The following is a 21,897-nucleotide window of genomic DNA, read 5'->3' on the forward strand; positions in this document are numbered from 1 at the left end:
CACTGTTGAGGCTTTTTACGATAGCGTCATCTCACTGCAGGCTATCAGCAGCAGGGGCAGAGTGGGCACGAAAGCATGGCTGACTTCACATCAGACTTCCAATGTGAAGATGCCGTCGACACACTTATCTTTCGTCGCAGCCTCTCAGAGTTAACAAAATTTGTTTTTTTTTCCTCATTTGAATTCATTAAGTCGGCAAATTTTGCAGCCTCTTCCATGTAAGAAAAATCTATTGGCGACTGTACTTATTTGTATGGAACATTAAGTTTCAGTATAACGTAATTAACGTAAGCAGATTGCTGATTTTAGCAACTTGGTTATGTCGAGGTTTAACTGTGCATTGTATTCTGAAGGGTCTAAAGACTGAACTCCTTGGTATTCAGACTGAAACTGCTTCATGGTATTACATTATTAGGGTGCACCAAAGCTTACCAATATTTTTTCTAGTGTTCAGAGGGTTTTGACTTAATTAGCGCACATGAAAACAGTCGGTCAAAAATGTTGTCTGTAAGGAAGCTCATTTGGTTAGCATGGTCCTGCCTTGTTTCAACCTGAGCAGTAATCTATGCAGTCACATTGCAAGGACATTTGGGAAGTTTCTAGGTGGAGGCAGCAGCTGGAAGTAGGCTCGCATTGCGTCTTGATCGGTTAAACTCTTGTATTTATTCGGCTGCTGCCGCTCTATTGGACCTTGCAACGTACATTCAGATGCAAGCCAAACTGAAGGAACTGCAAGCCAAGCTGCAGGATGAGGAAGGGGAAAAGAAGCTGCTGGAGCAGAAGTACGACGAGGTACGTGCACACTTTGGTTATTCTTGGGGCAGCACTATTTCTTGAACCTTGCCAGCGGAGTGCAAATTTGTTAACTAACCTACCTCAACTACATAGCACTAAATTCCTTGAGACAAGTTCAACTACAGCAGACCCTTGTTTATATGATCCCATTTCATACGATTTCCCCATGCAAACGTTCGCAATCGAGAACACAAGAAATGACCCAATACAGTTATGCTTCTCTTTTGCCAGTTGTTATGTTCCTAGAAAACACAATCTTTCAGCACTAATGTTCAGTACATCGCCAAACTGCAATTGTACAAGTTTTCTGGCTGCCAGATCCCATGTGATTTAGAAAATGCTCAGGGCAGCCACAATCAAGAGCAGTGTAGGTGCCTGCCACTGCAGCTTCCCCGCAGTACTCGCCCGCCCATGTCACGGGGAAATGCCGGCACACACTCAATTTCCTCTTTTGGCACCAGCAAATCCCCTCGCAGATCCCAGGTTATCATTCCCAGCTATCGCCACAAACCCTATTGCAATAAACATCTTCACTTACAGTACGGACCACTTCTAATGTAATCGTTCATGGTGCAGGACCAAGTGCAGTCAAACCTCGATATATCGAACACAGATATGTTTAATAATTGCATATATTGAACACTTTCTATATCACCTGGAAAATCGCATGCCTTTTAAATTTTTATTTCGAACGGGGTCGGACGTAAAATAGATTTATCGAACTCCGCCACCCCAGACCACGTGCGCTCTGTTAGCTAGCGGTGAGCTTTACCGCAACATCCTCGAAGATAGCAGTGGCGTGAAGGGCATTCCTGACTCCTACATATTATAGCTGTGCACATCGATTGCGCTGAGGGCACCATTTGAACGTAGCGGTGTACGCATGCGGCAGCTTGGCTAGTTCGGCAACGACAACGACGCATTGCATTTGCCACACTGACTCTTCCTTGGTGCCGCGCTCTGTGCCTGCTGCGCCTCGCGAGGAGTGGCAGTGTACATCCGCAGAGACGTGTGAAAGCACATGCTCACTGGGCTCACTCATAGATAGGCCTTAGCAGATGCCAATTAATACTTCGTTATTGACAGTGTTTCAAAATGCTTCGATTAATGGACTTGGAGATCGCAGCAGTAGTGGCCAAACGAAGACACTGCCGAGGTTGATCCTGCAAGCACTGATGTTTCCATGGCCCTTCTACGCCACTACTGTAGCGCAGTAGAAAGCACCGGCCTATATTGTGGATCGTTTACACTATGTTGAGGATTCTTTGTTTAAGCATGTGGCTGTCAATAAGAAGCAGGCTACACTGCTGCAGTACTTTCAGCCAAATAAATACTTTGTGTGAAGCTTCGAGTGAGCATTTACTGCACCACGATTGGGGCGCGATCGGGGATCGTTGTTTGGAATACACATTCAAAGCAAGCGGCCTAGGCCAATTGTGTGCGGCGCAACCGAACGCACACTCTGAACAATGATCCCAATCGTGCCCTTGGTTCATTGATTTCCAGAAGGTCCCGACACGTTTTTTATGTGATTTTTTTATATTGAATTCTGGTAATATCGAACTATTTCACAATCACCGTGCTGTTTGATATATCGAGGTTTGACTATATAACTTTTCTGACTCCCGTTTACCCTTTTGTAGAACACCATGTGCAGCTGAACCGGACTGTATCGAACCTGTTTACGTCGAATAACAATAGCAGTGACTCCCGTTATATTGAATGTGAAGCAAAAAAAGCAAAAGTGCCCCAAGAAGTTGACTTTCCCTCACAGCGGCTGGGAAACCCGCCGACACATCCTCAGTGTGGTTTAGCCTGACGTAATAGTTCTGCGGAAACCTGCAAGGTGGCGAGAAGAAACTAAGAGAAAATGAGACATCCGCCCAGTCGTAGCAATTGCTATAAAAGAAACCCATACGGGTTCCTCGAAATAAAAACCTCACAGTTGAAGAAAAACTCGTCCTGGTCCGGGACTCGAACCGGGGTCCACCGCCATTCCGGGGCAGCCGCTCTACCATCTGAGCTAACCAGGCGGCTAGCAGATGGCAGGGTGAAGTCAAATTTTCAACAACTCCGAAGCAAAGGCAAGGTTTTGATGTAATAGTTCTGCGGAAACCCGCAAGGTGGAAAGAAGTAATTAAACAAGGGAAAATCAGACATACACCCATTTGTAGCAATTGCTACAAAGGAAATCCATATGGGTTCCCGAAAGAAAAACCTCGCAGTTAAAGAAAAACTCGTCCTGGTGCGAGACTTGAACTCAGGACCACCGCCATTCCGGGGCAGACGCTGTGCCATCTGGGCGGGGATTGGCGCATTGTCAGGCATTCAGTTGCCTTTTCTCCACCCTTTCCCTGCTGTACCACTGGATATGTATGCTTGAGCTGATGTTTAAATAAACCATTCATCCATCCATCTGAGCTAACCAGGTGGCTAGCAGATGGCAGGGCGAAGTTGAATTTGTCAACTCGAAGCAAAGGCAAGATTTACCTTATTTAATTGCTTCTCTCCACCTTGCGGGTTTCTGCAGAACTATTAGGTCCAGATCTTGCCTTTGGTTCGAGTTGTTCACAAATTCGACTGCACCCTTCCATCTGCTAGCCACCTGTTTAGCTGAGATGGTAGAGCGGCTGCCCCGGAAAGGTGGTGGTCCCAGGTTCGGTGTCCTGGACCAGGACAAATTTTTCAACTGCAAATCTTTTCTTTCAAGGAACCCGTGTAGGTTTCCCTTGTAGCAATTGCTATGAACGGGTGGATGTCCGATTTTCCCTTTATGAATTATACCCTATATAGAACTAATGGGCATTTTTTTTTTTCCAAGTTTGACATAACCAGGTTCAACGGTGTACACATACCGCTTATAGTGCATCTGCAAGAGCAAAATACCAGTTATAATGATGCGGTGGCCGCAAAATCTCGCAGAAATGCGCGGCGGCAAGTGCCCTTCTCAGCGGGGTGCACTGGCCGACAAGAGTGGCCGAGGGGATTGCGGACGAGGAGCAGATGAGCAAGGCAGCAGTGCCTTGTACGTGTCCACTTGACGGGCACATGTGGGTTCCCTAGGCGAGGGAGAAGCCTTTGCTCTAGTCACTTGTCAGTGGTGCACACATCGCACTGAATGTGGATTAGCGTTATCGCTCTTTGGCTGTTCAGCTTGTGTGCAGAAAGCAATATAGTCACCTACTGATTTTTCCCGACAATGTTGGGGTCGCAAAAGCAGGTAAATAATCAGGCAAGCTCAAAAAATGAATTTCCAAAATTTCGTGACGGTTGAGGCAGCAAGTGCATTTTGCATTCGCCTGTCACTATGCGCGTCGTTGAGAAGTGCAAATGTCACGTGTACGATCTTGACGACGCTGTCAATGTAAGCTGGTTCCGCAAATTCAGTTCAGGCCATTCATTTTGTCCACGTGAGAACTTTCGCGATAGTTGACGACTGATCGCCTTCAAACTCAAACACCGTTTCACTCGCGCATCCATCAGTGCAGCCTGTGTGCTGGATCTCGCATGCCTATGGCAACCTTTATGCAATCGCCTAAGGGTACGAACATATCAACAAGGTGTCTAGTACCAACTGGGCAAACCAGGAATTCTCAGGGATTTTGAGTAGTCTGTGAAATCTTGGGGAATTTATGCCTCTATCAGGGAAAATTAGCTGTAATTTTATTGAAAGGGTCGAAAGTCGCGGTAATGCTGGCTTCAGTAACAGATGGGAATCATAGTGAATCGTCTTTGACGCCCTGTCGTCGGCTGGAGGAGTTGCCAGTGGGCCTCTTCAATTTTCGGAGTTCTGGCCCCCCGCTGGCAGCCAGATGGCAGCCAGCTAGTTCCGGTTCTGACAGGAAGTCACATGGGCTGGGATCCCAAGATAACCCGAACCTGCCCTAAGTTTGCAAAATCGAACGCTGGTACAGCTGGCCAAATGTAAACATGCTACCAGCATGGCAGCGCCCGGTGAGGCTGGTGCACGCTTGGCCTAGTCGGCCTATTTATGCGTTGCCAGCTTGAATATATATAGTTGCATTCGGGGATACGATCAATTTCGCGCGACTCGGCGCAAGATGCCTACTCGGACAACCTCGCCTTGCGCAGCGCAACAGATAGCCTCTGAGGCGGCGGATGACAAGACACGAAATCGTGATTGTATACTCGAAAGCGATGGCTGGAGGATCCCTGCTCGCAGCGATCACGTCGACCACCGGCGACATTGATGAGTTAGCGTTGTGTCATCACAAGACATGAAAAAGCAGGTTATCGGGTACGTCTCATAAGCATAAGATTTCGCGCCAACCTGCTTGGGCTTCGATTTCAGAAAGTTTGTTGCGGCTTATGGTGCTTCTCATTTAAGGAGCTGGGGACGCGGCTGGCGCATGAAAATGCACGTCGCCTGTGACCAGCGAAACGTTCTACACGAAAAACAACATTGGTCGCAGTCATGAGAGCAATAAGCCAATGTACGTGTGTCTAAATGTACCGAGTGCAATTGGTGTATTCTTAGATCAACGGCCTGCAGTTCAAACACACATCGGTTTTGAGCTGCCACCTAAGCATACGACGGAGAGGCGGAGCGAACACGGGCTAGCTGCAAAGCCTTCGCTAACTGCAGAGAAAGGAAAGATATACGTACAGGAGATATGTCAAAAGGAACGCCACCAGAGAAATACGAACCCAAAATGTACCGCAATGTGTGAATGAGCGTCTACAACTTGCGTGGAACACGATGCAGATAACATGCACGCATGAGAGCGCGGCGCGCTGTTCACCGCCGCAAAGAAGCAATCAGGGGACACACCCATATACACACACACAAAAGCTTCAAACGGTTCACCAAGGCTCGTATCACACCGCTTCGTGATGAGGAACGGAGCGTTAGCACGTAAAAAGATAACATTAGAAGTAAGGAAATCCGAAGATGACCGTAGACAGTTGGGTGAGCGAGGTAAATTTAAGTCCTCAAGCACCCGCATTGCAATTTGTGAAGTCAGCAGCCAGACGAAAATCGTCCTGGCAGGTTCTGGCAGCCCGCGGGTAGCCAGAACCGTCCAGCGCGAGCAAAACGAACACCCGGCTGAAGTGCGTAGCGCGGTGGGCGGAGCAAACCGAGAAAAACGAAGACGCTCTGGCTAGCTCTGGCAGGCCGCGGGTAGCCAGAAGTTGAAAATCGAAGAAGCCCAGTGTTCAGTCAACGACCGACTTTCTGGATTCCTGATAATTTGGACAGCTTCGTGGCACCACCACGTACCCCATAGAGTCAATGAATCAGACCGTCGGAAATTTCGGGCGCAAGAACTCTTCGCCGTCTGATTTTCAGTACGTTTTGCCTTGACCGCAGGTCCGAAACGGCATTAATCAAAGGCACCACCGCTGCCATTTTGATTACCTCACCGCCTCGAACCGGCACTCTCGCACACAGATCCTCTGGCAGCCGTAGCCACCACTGCGGCAACGCTAGGCCTAGCTGCTTCGACGTTCGCTATGAAGCTTCTTGCCGTTAGGTGCCATGTTCTTCATTGAAAGAATTTGCCATTGTCAGCAACGGCACCGTCTCTGCCTTTGTGGTCCTCGCGATTGGCTTCGAATCTAGGAAAGCACGATGCGTTGCATACAATCCTGGTTCTCGAAAGTCAGCTTTGCCTCGATACAATAATGTTATGCAGTGGAGCATACGCAAAAGTATTGCAGTGAAGCATAACAAGCGTGGCAAGGGGCTATTGCCACAGGACACAGTATGTATGCCTTAATTATACATGCGTGCACCCGGTATTTCCTGTCATAGTACGAGCGCCAATATGCCTAATACGTGTACCGACAGGCCTTCAGAGCGTTTTCGAATGTGCCTGTGGCAGATTGAGCCCTTAAGGGCAGTAAATGACATGCATTTATTTTTTCCAACTGGCCGATTTTTCTGACACTTTTGCGGCCCCTAGGGAGTCGAAAAATCGGGCTTGGACTGTGCAACTGACCAAGAAGATGCTTCAAATGGTCTGTGGGGCGAACAAGTGGTGGAAGGAGGACAAGAACAAGAATAACCTACACATTGGGGAATGAACAGGAAAGGAAGCATGCTGCCGCCCATCTGAGCTCATAAAACGAAGTGTTGGCTGATGCCGAGATGCAGGTGTCCCTCATCCAAACCAAAATAAACTTTTTAAAGCAGTGAAACAACACTAAGGCGTTATGCACAGGCTGAAAGCGTGTCAGGGCAGTTGAGGTTGACTTACGGGCTGCGAGGGAATTGACCTTCATGCTGTATCTCGCTTTAATGTGGACTAAATGTTGAAAGCACAGCACATACAAAGCTGCCAGCACTGGGTGCACTTTGTCCACATCGCAGATCACTTTCAATATAATCGCGCTGTAAGCAGCAACTGCCGGAGTGGAAACATCCCCCTCCCCCCAGGTCTTGTGCGTGAAAGAAGACTGCTCGCTTCCGTCCCTCCTTCCTCCCTCGTGCATGCGACATTGAGCCGCAATCGTCATCTGACTCTCGCAAGTCAGTTGTCAGGCCATGTCGACATGGCAAAAGTTCATTTCATACGCCTGATTTTGACAAAAATTGCAGCTAATTTTGTCTGCTGTAGCCCTTTGAAAGTTAACTTTGTTGCATTAATAAAATAGGTAGAGCAAACTAAGGTTGAAATGTGGTCCGTTATATCCGAAACCTTGTTGTACCTGGTTCCGTCGTGACGAGTGTAGACAGTAATTTGGTGTTCCCCTTAAGAGGTTTACTCTTAAGGAGAACACCAAACTAGTATGTCAGTACTGGAGGGTTGTTCTTTAGGCATCCATCTAGTGGACATGCCCACTTCTACCTCAGCCCAGCCAATCAGAATTTCAGCATCAGACAAAGTGGGCATGTCCACTAGGTGGACGCTTAGAGAATACACACCTCACCCTGTAATTACAGCTCAGCTCTACATGAAGCTTAAAACACGTGAAGATCTGGATTTTTTTTTTTTTTTCGATAGAACATTTGTAGTATTTGATCAAATGCTATCCGAAGCCCTCTGAAGCTGAAGAAGTGAATTTGTACTAAATTTTTTAAAAGATATTCAGTTTTATAGTGGACCTCTGTTTCGTGGCAATCTTTTCTTGCAAACAAGGCTTTCCTTTTCCGTTTTTCTCCAAAATACAGAAGGGTTTTCCTAGCTTTAGGGGCAGATGAGTTTTGCGGGTTATCGCCAGCTCGTGAAGGTCAGGCTCTGCAACAGACGAAAGTGTGAGCCACAGATCACATCACTCATTCACCACTTCCCTTGCCGTCAGCCTGGGTCGATCCATGGTCCTGCCGACAGTAAAGAGCAGGGGCCTTTTCATTGTTGGATTCAGCGTCATTTGCCACCTGGCAAACATTCAGAAATTGGGAGAGCCATGGCAAGCTCGCAGGAGGCAATCACACCCTTCCCTCCGTGTCGACCGGCCGTCCGCACAGACATCTGCAGACTGGCGGTCAGCACACTAGTAGTAGCATACACTTTCGCACCCATTTTGTAGATCTAAAGCTAGTCTTGTGAGGGGTTGCTCGAATAGGCAAAAAAAAAAAAAAACTGATGTTCGTCTGCGAACAGTGTCGGGTGCGAGAGGCTACCTTATGGTGTGTCACAAAGATGGTGGCCAGGAACAATGTTGGTGCCGTCCCGTACGCTCGCTTTTGTTAGAGGCTGTTTGTCTGCTTTCCAAATATTGTGCAAATGCTTTGGATATATCTGTGTCAATTCAGCACCAAACCAAAACTTATGTCATGAACGTCTGATGGTCGAAGTAGCATCAATCGGGTCTAAGAGCCTGACTGATGGCTGTTAAAGTGGCGTGCCGGTCCACGGACATGCGTAGCAGGTTTGCCTGTGCACTTAAATTCGTGTGTGGACAGAAAGCTTTGAATTGTGTGAGCACGTGTATCTGATGTAATCTGCATGCTTTCTGGCATCTAATCGCACATGCTTCTGCGCTTTGCAAAAGACGCACTGCTTTTGTCCTCAATCCTTATCACTTCAGTTGGCCCTGCCGATTGACGAACCTTGAACTGACCCCGTGCACCACGAAAAGGCTGCGCACACAAAGCACAGATTACACAGTGTTCCACCGCATATATGGAATATTCTGTATATCTAATATAGGTATTCAATTTGCGAATTTAATTATTCAGATGTTCCCTATTTGATTCGATTCAATGCTATTTGGGTATGTGCACATGCCTAGCAGTAACGCGCTGCTGTTCCCTGCTCCAAGTGGCGTGAGGTAAGTGTCATATTTCGTTTTGGCAGCATTGCATTCCAGCATTGTTCACCACCTCGATTTCATTTCGGTTTCTCGTCGTCGTCTTAAAACACGAGACAATAGGAAAACAAGAGAGTGCGTCTCGGATCCCTCGGGGATCCACTAGCTTGACGTCAGGGTCTCTTACTGCAACAATTCTCGATCAGTAGGCACATCTCAACTTCCTGCCTAGGTGCCCCTCCCAACGAAGCTGCTCAACCAGGCTGAATTCGAGGAGTGCGAACGTAAGCTTGCAGAAGCGGCAAAAATCACAATGTCCCTCTTGGGCCCCACTAGCTGAGCATGTTGGCCACGCATCAGCATCTCGCCCTGCAACAATTTGGGCAATGTTTTACGTTGCGTAGGTGTCGGCTGTAGTTGAGTATGCCAAGTTTGTTAGCGACTTGTGTCGTGTCGTATGATTTCCCATTAGAACATTCTTTCTTGCATTTTTTTTTTCAGAAACAGAGTTTATACTGTATTATTACTCAGTCTACATCTGCAGGCTTGGAGTGGTGCCTGACACCGGCGAAAGATGCCAAGAGTGAATGGGACTATATTAATCAAGGTACAACCAAATAGGAAGCTCGAACAAAGACACTCCCTCACCAGAACAGGAATTGGCCTCCCTGCTGCTGTATCCGGCCACAACCTCCCCACTGATATCTACAATTTACTCACGGCCCTCAGTCCCCAGCAGCTGTGGAGCACCTGTTCAAGGCGGCGGTCAGACCGCAGCAGAATGCAGCAGAAGGTGCTAAGTATCTCTGGGTCCGGACAGGCCACCGATGGAAACTGACCCTGTCAAGTTTTAATTGCCGAACTCTATCGAGTGAGGCTAGCTTAGCAGTACTGTTCAAGGAACTATCAGACATTGTTTGGAATATCATCGGCCTTAGTGCGATTAGAAGAACTGGTGAGGCTTATACATTGCTGAATAACAGCCATGTCCTCTGCCATAGAGGTGTCCCTGATAAGAAGCAATACAAAATAGGATTCTTAATCCATAAGGACATAGCGGGCTACATTGACGAATTCTACAGCATTCATGAAAGGGTAGCCGTAGTCGCAATATGGCTTTCATAGATTACGAAAAAGCATTTGATTTAGTAGAGGTACCAGCAGTCAAAGAACCATTACGTAATCAAGGAGTACAGACTGCTTACGCAAATATCTTGAAATATATCTACAGAGATTCCACAGTCACCTTAATTCTACACAAGAAAAGTAGGAAGATACCTATAAAGAAAGGAGTCAGACAAGGAGACACAATCTCTGCAATGCTATTCACTGCGTGCTTGGAAGAAATATTCAAGCTATTAAACTAGGAAGGTTTAGGAGTAAGGATCACATGGCAAATACCTCAGCAACCTTCGGCTTGCCAATGACATTGTTCTATTCAGCAACACTGCAGACGAGTTGCAACAAATGATGGAGGGCCTTAACAGAGAGAGCGTAAGAGTGGGGTTGAAGATTAATATGCAGAAGACAAAGATAATGAATAGTCGGGCAAGGGAACAAGAATTCAGGGTCGCCAGTCAGTCTCCTGAGTCTGTGAAGGCGTATGTTTACCTAGGTCAGTTAATCATAAGGAACCCTGACCATGAGAAGGAAATTCACAGAAGAATAAAAATGAGTTGGATCGAATACGGCAGACATCGTCAGCTCCTGACTGGAAGCTTACCGTTATCATTGAAAGGAAAGGTATACAATCTGCATTTTACCGGTGATGACATATGGGGCAGAGACTTCGAGACTGACAAAAAAGCTTGAGAACAAGTTAAGGACTGCACAAAGAGCGATGGAACGAAGAATGCTAGGCATAACTTTAAGAGACAGAAAGAGAGCGATTTGGATCAGAGAACAAATGGGTATAGACGACATTCTAATTGACATGAAAAGAAGAAAATGGCTCTGGGCAGGTCATGTAATGCGTAGAGTAGATAACCGTTAGACCATTAGGGGGACAAAATGGGTACCAATAGAAGTGGAAGCGCAGTAGAAGACAAAAGGCTAGGTGGTGCAACGAAATTAAAAAATTTGCGGGTGCTAGTCGGAATCTGCTGTCGCAGGACTGGGGTAATTGGAGATCGCGGGGAGAGGCCTTCGCCCTGCAGTGGACCAAATATAGGCTGATGATGATGATGAGTACTTAGTGCTAACATCAGTTTGGCCGCACTACCAATTAATGAACCTGGGTGTCGTTACCGATGTGATTTCGTTTTAGTGCATCTTTGTCTAAACTGCAATCACACTTTTTACGGTAACCTCGTGCTTTCAACGCTCTGAATGCAGGCTCGGTTGTCTTCATGTGCAATTGGCACCTGCCAACACCAGAATGCTGCTTAGTACAGAAAATTGGGTCAGTTTGTATTGCATGAACATGATGTGCACAGGACACAAACGAAGGGTAGCATTTGAAATGCTACGGTTTATAGGAAGAAGTTGTGAGGAGAGGTCTTCACCCGCAGTTTCGTGCTGCAAATAAGCTTTGCTGTTGGTCAACTGAACAGTTGCCCAGCAGCAGAGCTTATTGAGCAACAGTGAGGGAACATAGCTCCTGTCGATGGCAGGAGGCGCTCATTGGCAAATGAGTGATTATTGGCTACGGGTAGCACATCAGAGTGAAGGTGGTGATGCAGAGGTCCAACAGCTTGAATGCCCCCATCATGTGTACATTTCAAATTACTTGTAGCTACTCTACCAAATAGAAGCACTAAGTATTCATGGCAACACCACTTAAACTGTTGTATGAAATTTTGTTGGAGAGGCGGCATTGTGTGTTGTGTTCAGTTTAAAGGGAAACTCTGGTGAAATGATGTTGCTGCACTGGGATGCTTTGCTTTGTGCATCTGCGGAGTAGTGCCAGTGGTCTTCTAGGTTTGCGCTAAGACACTGTTCCTCCTCTCGCCCTCTCTGTGCTTGTAGGCCAATCTCTACGGAGAGTTTCTTGAAAAGGTAACCACTCACCTTGGGTTCAGTGTTCTCGTGGTTGCTTGCTTGTTTGCATGCTTGCTTGCTTTCTTGCTTAGGTATGTCACTGTTTTCCTTGCCTGCCTGATGGCCTGCTTTGTGGTAGAACTGCACGCCATATACACTAAGAGCCAAACCTCGATAGAACACTGTTAGATTGGCTGTTTTCGTGTGAAGGCAACTAGGCCACGTTGCACCTAATATTAAGGTGGGAGCATGCATTTATCGTGAATATGAAGCAACTGATTAGGTCTGCTCTCTACATTCAAAGTTTATTTACCCTTGTGTGCCAAGGATGAGACTTGCTTGTTTTGGGATTTTCTTTTATCTACTCAGTGCCACAGACAAGTGGCAGTCGTTTCATCATATTGGGTTGAATGCTACTCTGCTAGATGGCGGCAGCTTCGCAGAAAATTTTTTTGTGAGCACGGGTGGAAAAAACCCAGTGAAAGTCTGGCTCCCATAGGATTTAAAAATAACTGAACAGAAATAAGCAGCTCTAGCAACCTCAGCCACCCTCCTTTAATGCCGAGAATGACGTGTCTTTTGGATGTTTTCTCTCCTTAGGTAAACCACCAAACCCATGAAGCTTAGTGAATCATATTCAGAGCTTAAGCTTGCTTAGTACTGACCAATTGCAAAGAAGCCTCTGGCGGCCTCTCGCATATGAACAGGGCGAAACCGAAATACTTTGCTGCCATTGCCACTATGATTTCCTTGTATGCCTCGCATGGAGGATAAGGAAAGTATGTTGACTTTTGCTCCAAGAAATGTCAAGCACTTTAACAGATACTAAAAAATAGCAAATCAGCTGCTGCTATTGAAACAATAAAAGCTTTTCGGAAAGAATCTGTTATTTAATACATATCAAGAAATTATGGTGGTTTTCAAGAGTGAGTGAGGGCGAGGGACTTGGCAGAGAAAGTTTTTTTTTTTAAGTGGAATTACTCAGAACAACATTAAACCTTGAAAAAAAAAAAAGTAAGGTAAGAATGGATGCAGTCAGTAGAGGTAGGCTAATGAAAGCAGCATCTTATGAGCATTTTCTTTTTTTGCACACAAATAAGAATACAGCCAACATCCAATTTTTCAGACTCCCTAGGTACTGCAAAAACAAAAATCGGGCAGTCTGAAAAATTCAATGCGGGCCTTTTGTTGCCCCCGAAGGCTTGACACAGGCGTATCCAGAACGGCTCCGAAGGCCTGCCAGTACACTTCTATCGATGCTCGTAATGTGGCAAGCGACAGTGGGTTCACATGTGTATAATTGAGGAAGGCATACTGGGTCTCGCAACGGTGGCCCCCTTTTAGCTCTTGTTATGCTTCATCGCTTGACGAAGTAACATTGTCATGTTGCAGCAAAGCAGACTCTTGGGAACTGGCATTATGACCAACTTGATTGACCCTTGCTGTGCTTTCCGCACTTCGAAGCCATCAGTGAAGCAGAGTTGGCACCATTGTTTACAGTGGCGAGTCCGTTCAATGAAAAACACTGCATCAAATAACGAGAAGCTTTGCACCAAACTTCAAAGCAGCTAGGCCTAAAGTTGATGTGGTGGCTACGGCTGCCAGCAGATTGGCGTGCGAAAATGTTGGTTTTAGGCTGTGAAGTAATTGAAACAGCAGTGGTGGGCACTTCAAATAATGCCATTTCAAACCTGTGGTCACACAAAGGTCTGGAAAATTGGACAGGAAAAGGTTTTGGCGTCTGAAATTTCAGACGTCGTTTACATTGGCTCGGTGGAGTATGTGGGTGTGCAGCGAAGGGCATCCTCTTTATCGGGCATGTCAGAAAAATCGGTCATTGACTATCTACTTATTCTGAAAATTTTTACCCAAGAAGTTAGTGGCAATGATCATGTCTGAATGTTTCACGTGTCATTCTGAGTTCCTCCTTGTGTAATTTCACATTAAGTTGACACATTAGGCCTCTTGCTAAGCATTAGCTCTTTTTCTAGCAGCCTTTTACAAGTGCACACTTAGCATTGAGCCATCATTGACGTCAAATTGTGTCTGATATAATATAGTTTAGAATTTAAGATTACTTTGCTGACACCACAAATCTTGGCATTACAATTGGCTTTAAATATTTTAATGGTTATAGTGCCATTATTTCTCCTAAGTCTAATTGAAAATTTATTTGAGGTGTAATCAGTTCTTAATAATCTTATTACCGTATTAACTCGCGTAATTTGTGCACCTTTTTTTCTTCTTTAATATAGAGCTTCAAATGGGAGGTGTGCAGATTAGGCGAAAGTATCACGAACACGTCCCAAATAATGTCTGCTAAGGTCGGGGTGCGCAAAATATCATGCTCACTTGGTTCTAATAGAAAAATCAACAAATTCTAACCAAAAAATGGAGGACCAACAGTGGCAGCGAATTATGACAAGGGCCAATAAGACCATGCTTATAAATTTTGACTATCTTCTGGCCATAGTGGTAGGTAAGTATGGTACGCACTTAAACGAGTAAAATAAGTGTGACACTCCAAACTGAGAATCTACGTTTCACAGTGCAGCTGTGTGTGTCTAGTCGAAGTCGCTGCAAGAGGCACTGCCACACTTGCCACTATGAACCCAAATGGCGTCATCCTGCATCGAGTGCATTCCACAGCCCTGCTGTGTTGCCATATTTAGTGATTTTGTCACTGGATTTAGTAACTTTGTCTGTGGTCTTGCATGTTATTAGTCCCATACATTCGTAGCACTTCCTCTCTTCAGAAGATGCCGCTGTAATAGTCATACTGTATAGCACATGCCTCCAGGCCCTTGTGTTTCAAGGGCTCTAGTGAAACAGTTGTGCTGTAGCCAATTTTTGGATCTCACATGTTTTGTACATCATATCATTTCCGCGATGTAGTGTAAGGCTCGTAGTACTCGTCATTAGTCATCGCCATAATCTTATTGCACGTAGATTTTACGCACTTTACAGCGCCTATCTTTTAGGCCCCTTTACAGCTACGTCACATCAACTTCACAGAACTCATCATTCCACTGCGAAATCATTAACACCGTCATGGCGCTCTTTGGCGATACCTGGCCTTTGCGCCACTAAACAACACACATTCATTCATTCTTCAGCAACATTTTTCTGTACAGGGACCGGGGACTAGCAACATTACAGAAAAATTGGGGTCATTTTAACCATTGCTTAGTTAGGAACATTCCTTCAATGATGGCTTTCTAGAGCACACATTATTATTTAAAAACTACAAGTTAGCGGCCCAAATAACCTGTACAGCGCGGGTTGCTCTGTGACCACCATAAAGAAACGGTGGTCACAACAGCAGTGGTGTTTGCATGATGCTTGTGCTTCACAGCACAGTAATCTAAGCAGCCATCATATTCAGCTCAGAAAATGAAAATTTTTTTTTGCAAAAGTGATTTAAATGGGTCCTAGCATTGTAGTTTCTGTAGCTTCAATAAATATGTTTGATCGGCTAACATTTGCAACCATAGCAGTAAACTAATTTACCAAAGCTATTGGAATAAAGCGCATTGTGAGATCTAGAAAGCAGCAGGTGCATAATCACAGATCGACTGTAGAAAGTTGCACATATTGGGGCGGTGAAACTGATCCAAATGCACCACTCACATTTCTCATGGCTTTCGATAATATCGCAAAGCTTTCGGCTGCTCAAAGCATTCGAGTGAGTCCAGGGGCAGAATCAAAGTATTTGAACCACATAAGGATTATGTCATTGTTATTTCTGTATAAAAGCATACGACCAAGCACTAGCCGAAGAATTTTGCTCTCCTTTCACAAACGCCGAGAATTACAAAATTGGCTGGGTAATCTGGTCTGAGTCTTCAGTTTTCATGCTAAGAAAATCAGTTCTCTTGTTGTTGTTCTTTTTTTTTTTTTCATCCTAGGTGCGAACTTAATTAATCAGTTATGTGGACACACTATCGGTAAATTCGCTGTTTGACCCTCACCTGCACGGACCCTAGACATGAAATGCTTTGGTAGATGATTTACGCTACATTAGCTCATATTTTATATAGCTCATATAGTTTTCCAACATCTCTAAGTTACTTAAACCTCGCTCAACAGTTTAGTGTCAATTTTAGCGACATTGAAGCAAGATTTAGCGAAAATTTAGCGACGTCTTAGTTTAACAACATGCAAGAAAGAAACACACGACAGCCCTGCCTTCTGGCAGCTGCTGGCGCCCGTCTCCTTTTCTGGCTATGCATGGCTGTTGGCGGGGCTGAGCGCATGGGAGTGGGTAGTCGGGGATGTCATGGTAACGTGTGCACCGTCGTGCGTTATAATGCTGGAGCTTGCCTAACCTCGAGTTTTGGAGAGGCTCCCTGATGCCAGCCAGTAGCTGTGTCCCACTGTCGCCCGCGGCCGACAGGGATATGTAGGTGCAGAATGGACACGAAAGCGTCGCTGGCTTCACGTCATACCGCCAAGGTTAAAGATATTGTCAATGCAGTACAAAACTATTCTTCTGTCGTTGACTCAAATTCAACAGAATGAATTTTTTTTCTCATTGAGATTTGCTTTTTCTAAATGCCTTATAATTCGGAAAATCTGGCAGCCCCTTCTGTAAATGAAAATCTATTGGGCACTGTACGTGTTTTCGCAAAAGGTTGATTGTCAGTATAATGAAGCAAATTGCCTATTTTATCCAATTCGTTATATACAGGTTTAACTATTTTCCCTATCTCTGAACCAAAGGAGTGCCCATTTTCTAACTGTCCAAAGTAGAAAACTAACAAAGCTCCTAAGCAGAGTAGAAATGCCACGCACACCTGATGTTTTGGGGGGAATGTGCAGGCTTCCTATATCCGTTACACAATGGTGGCCAGTTTTCTGTCAGCTTCGCTGAGTGCATCAGTGTTGTGCATTAAAGCATATGCACATCCCATGGGCGATTGTGGTTTTGTATCTCATTGTACTGCGCAGGCAGTTCCTGGACCATCTTTATTAAAAAAGAAAATGTGCATTAGAATTGGGTAAGTACCGCAGTCAGACATGGTGAGCTACAATTATTGATCTAAAATCTTCCTCAGGCAGGCCAAAAATGGTTATTTTCAACAGATGACGCGTTTTGAACATGTTGACTGTCCGTTGAAGCAGACACTGCCACTTAAGGGGGCCCTATTATTTCACTGTAGGGATTAGGCTAGTGAAGTTCAAATTATCTGGTGAAGGCCAATTTTAGGATCAAAACAACTCAACTTTGAGCCCATGGAAATGCTTGGATACAGGCTGGTACTTTCAGCTGGGATCAAATTAGCTAAAGTTGAACTAACGGAAGTCTACTGTATCCAATCGCAGACCATCTCCAGAGGAGGCCCAGGGTGTCTACCGACTGGGAAAACTGGGAATTCTCAGGGAGTTTCAATAGTCTGAAAACACTCAGGGAAAACTCAGGGAATTTTTGCTTCTATCAGGGAAATTGAGCAGTGATTTTATTGAAAGGGAAGGAAAGTCACGGTAATGCTGTCTCGAGTAACATAGAGGAATCATAACTAATCCTCTTTGACGCCGTGTCGTCAGCTGGAGAGTTGCCAGTGTACTGTTAGCGGCAGACGTTCCGGACACCTGATAGTTTGGACGGCTTCGTGGCACAACCACCTCCCCCATAGAGTCAATGTATAAAAACGTCTGAAATTTGAGACGTGAGAACCCTTCACTGTCCCATTTTCTAAACTTTCTGCCATGATCACTGGTCCAAAATGGCAATAATAAAAGCCACCATCATCACCACCATTTTGATTACCTTGCCACCTCGAACCGGCGCTCTCGCATACGGATCTGCTTGCAGCCATAGCCATTACCACGGCAATGCTAGGCCTAGCTGCTTCGATGTTCGCTGTCAAGTTCTGCGCTGTGTTTTTCATTAAAAGAATTTGCCGCTGTCTGCAAAGGCACCGACTCTGCCTTTGTGGTTCTCGCACGGAAAACACAACGCATTGCGTGCCGGTTCCTGAAAGTCAGCTTCACCTCAGTACAGCAATGTTGCGTGGTGCAGCATATCCGAAAGTATTGCAGTGACGCATAACAAGAGTGGCAAGGGGTAATTGTCATTGGACACGGTGTGTATTCCTTAATTATACACGAGTGCACCCTCCACGTCCTGTCACAGTATGAGCACCGATGTGCCTAATAAGTGTACTGGCAGGCCTTCAGAGCTTTTTCGAGTGCGCCTGTGGCGTTTTGAGTGCCTTTTAACCCTTTGAGGGTCGAATTATTTTGAAAAAAACTTTCCCGGGTGGTCAAATTATTTTATTGCGGATATTGAATGTACAGGATGTATAAAGTCGGGAATAAATAGTAAAAAAAATTAGGGAACAGTATTTTGGTGTCGGCATCACTCAGAACTGCAATATGTTCAATAGTATTTTAGAGTGTGGTACTCCTTGAAACACGAGTCTCCGCGTAGCCGCAGAGAGCGAGAATACCTCATGAGCGGCGGTGATAAAAGAGCTAAGAGCCGTGCCAATCAAGATAGAAATCAACTTCCGCCGCCCCTGCGATAGCGTGCCGACAAAGATAAAGATCATGTTTCGCGCGCCTCCGTTGCGGCGGAACCGAAACCGCGGAAGCGCATTGCCGCAGAGAGCGAGAATACCTCGCGAGCGGGGGTTATAAACAAGCTAAGAGCAGCGCCAATCAAGATAGAAATCAACTTCCACAGCATTTGCAAGAGAGTGCCGACAAAGAGAATAATGACGTTTCGCGCGCCTCCGTTGCGATCACGCGGCGAAACCGAAACCGCAAAAGGGGTGTGGGCGCAGTCTGCGCGACGCGCTGAAGCTTGAAGTCAGTTCTGTTTATCTTCTTGTAAGACCTAAGAGGTGGCAGCACCTCCCAGTAAGCATGCATCGTCATTATGGCGCGAAATTTCAAACGGAGGGTCGAAACCGTACCCGTACGGCAAAGACCTTGCGGGACAGAAAACCGCTGCCGTACATGTACGGCGAAAACCCTCAAAGGGTTAAGGGCCCCTCACCAGTTCTATCCATTTTGAGCTGACAAGCACCGTTCATACTATGCTCGCAAACAATCGCATCTGCTAAGTATTACATCGTTACGCGCCGCGGCAAGAGCTGAAATTTCAAGCGAAACGCCGTCTGCCCTCCTCCTCATGGGTGCCGCGCTCCCAGCCGGAGAGTCGACGTATATCGCACAGGTATGGCTACGTACATCGCCCTGCTGTGACATCGCTCGTAGTGACACATGACTTTGAGAATTATTCAAAGCAACAGCTATTATTTGTGTAATTTGTTGCTTCAAATAGACGAATTAAAGTTTAGAGAAATAATAAAACATGCAAACTGAATGCCTGTGCACATGTGTTCTTTTTTTACTTCGCACCACAGCAAGAGAGATGTAATTTCGTTTTGTATGCTTCTTCCCACATCCTGCAGTTGTGAGCGCAGACAACGAAAGTATGTCATTTTCTACCATGTTCCATCGCGCGATCATGCTCTATGAACTGCATGTGTCTGTGTCAGACAGTGCCTCGGTATTTGCATAACACTGGCTTATACCACTGGTCAGCAGGAGTTCTTGTGCACAGCTTGCAAAATCGTGTGCTGCACGAAATGAGACGAATGCAACAGTTTGCGCGCGGTGCCGTCAGGAGAAATATGCCTTGCAGTAAAAAAGCAAGGGGGAAAAAAAGAGGGTCGGTCCCGTGACGTATGCGTCATGCGATCCTTGAGCTCCAGTATGGGAGAATGCAGGGAAGCAATTTCGCTTGCGCAGGCTAGATGGGGAAAGTGGAGAAAGTGTCTCTCTTGGCAGTGGCCCTTGGCTCCTGGAATCATGGGTTTGGAGCACTGAAATATGTTTATCTCGGCTAATAATGAACAAACTTGAAAAATTCTTCCGGCAGAACGCTCCCTAGAGGGCACGTAACAATTTCCAGAGTACAAACGAAATGTGCTATGTGGCCTGGTAAGGGGCCCTTTACGGACAGTAAAAGACATACCTTCATTTTTTGCGAACTGCCCGATTTTTCGGTCATTTTCGCAGCCCCTAGTTAGTCTGAAAAATCGGACGTTGACTGTACAACTGACTAAGAGGATGCTTCAAATGGTCCGTGGGGTTAACGCACGGCAGAAGGATGATGAGAACAGAAAGGACCTTCCAATGAAGAATAAACAGGAAAGGAAGCGTGCCACTGCTTCTGTGAAGGAGCTTGAGCTCAAAAAAACAAACTTTGTCTGATGCCGAGATGCAGGTGTCCCTGATCCAAACCAAAATAAACTCTTTAAAGGAGTGAAACACAACACTGAGATGTTGTGCACAGGCTGAGAGTATGTCAGGACAGTTGAGGTTGGCTTACCAACTGTTCAGAGAGAATCTCACTTGTGACAGCGTTCAGGCCTCGTACCAATGAGCTTGCTATCAGTTGATAAATATAGCTCATGTTCAAAAATATTTGCTTCCGTACGGATCTCCTTTCTGTTCATATTTCAATATTTTCGACTTGATTTGCAATAGTTTTTACCATATTTTAACGATATTTTATTCAGTGTACGTTTTACTAACCTCTCCATTCTGCCTTCTTTTTAAATAAAATAAACACTAATAATAATAAATAAACACTAGTCCTTTCTATTCAAACTGTATTAAGTCATTTTTATATTTTGTAATATACTTACTTGAGAGTGGCAGCATCGGCCGACAGTGTGAACCCGTCTTGACATAAAATGAAGTTCTGTGTCACTCAAGGAATTTTGCAAAGGCACTCAGGGAAAACCTGGAAAACTCTGGAAATTTGGAAATGTCATTATTCAAAAAAGAGGTGAGGCGTGCAGACAGTACACAAGAGTAGAGAAGTGGACAACACATACGCCAACTATCAGCTGAAGGGAGCACTGAGGCGGAAAAAGAAAGAAGACACAAAACTCAACTGCGCAAGCTCAGGAATGGTATCGCCACATGTCAGTCGGGTACATGCGCCAGTCTATGTGAGAGATAACTGTTAAGGCATCGAAGGCTGACTCGCGCATGCACTTCCACCATTACAGATATGCCATGCCTCTACCATAAGACGCGTATCTTCATTCTTATGCCTGTACAATATTGCGCATTCATCTAACTCTGGCATGCAGTTACAATCTTGGCAATGTAGGGAAAGATCAGAAGGCGATCCACCGGTTAACGACCTGTTATGTTCCATTAGCCTCTGATTGATACACCGTCCCGTTTGCCCTACGTAGAACTGGCCACAGCTAAGGGGAATCTTATAAACCACACCCATATGACAGTCAGTAAAACCTCTTATTCTTATTTTTTATTGTGCTTATTGTGCTTCTCTAGACAAATATCTGTTCTTTTTCTGCCTTTTACCTGCTCCTTTTTCCTCTGTACGACACCGCATATCTTACCTAGCTTATTGGGAGCAGTGAAAGCAACATTAACCTAATATGGAGTAACCAGCAGCAGAATAGAGAATCAAGTTGGCTGACATCTACGTCTGACAAGTTAGTGCACAGACGTTGACTGTTGTCTTGGACTGGTCAAACTCTGGGTGTGAATTTTGCTGGTAGCATTTGGTGCATCTTTCGCTGGCTCACTGTGACCACCAACACCTTTGCAGGTGAGTCGCAATGCCCAGGATGTGAGGACTCACCTTGAGAGCAGAGTGCGTGAGCTCGAGGAGGTTAAGCTGATGCGGGACGACTATGACCTCCTGAAACAGGTGCGTGCACAGGTTGTTGGGAGGGTTCCTACAATGGCACAGCAAGGTGTTTCGCATCAATTTCTCCCACTGTGCTAACGACGTTTCATCAAAGGGTGCTAATTTAGGTCTGCTGACACTTCAGTCGCACCACAAGTATGTGCGCTTAACCTTATTTCACAAAACTTATTACCCAAACTAAAATCCCCGCCTTCCTTCGT

The 21,897-nt window shown here is 45.6% G+C and overlaps 1 protein-coding gene across 14 annotated transcripts in view; it reads left to right on the forward strand.

The window, feature by feature from the left end:
• Positions 1-21,897, forward strand: part of LOC139047307 (ribosome-binding protein 1-like) — a 396,181-nt gene that overhangs the window by 311,682 nt on the left and 62,602 nt on the right. For 8 of the 14 annotated variants that reach the window (XM_070521128.1, XM_070521124.1, XM_070521121.1 and 5 more), the window contains 3 exons: positions 709-792; positions 11,980-12,009; positions 21,596-21,697. In XM_070521128.1, the coding sequence (XP_070377229.1) occupies positions 709-792; positions 11,980-12,009; positions 21,596-21,697 (216 nt within the window). Of the gene's footprint in view, positions 1-708; positions 793-11,979; positions 12,010-16,941; positions 16,992-19,412; positions 19,495-21,595; positions 21,698-21,897 lie in introns of those variants that run through there. The other 6 variants (XM_070521123.1, XM_070521129.1, XM_070521131.1 and 3 more) reach the window with 3 other exon arrangements.

The sequence above is a fragment of the Dermacentor albipictus genome, chromosome 7 (genome assembly GCF_038994185.2).
Source record: "Dermacentor albipictus isolate Rhodes 1998 colony chromosome 7, USDA_Dalb.pri_finalv2, whole genome shotgun sequence".
Lineage (NCBI taxonomy): Eukaryota > Metazoa > Arthropoda > Arachnida > Ixodida > Ixodidae > Dermacentor > Dermacentor albipictus.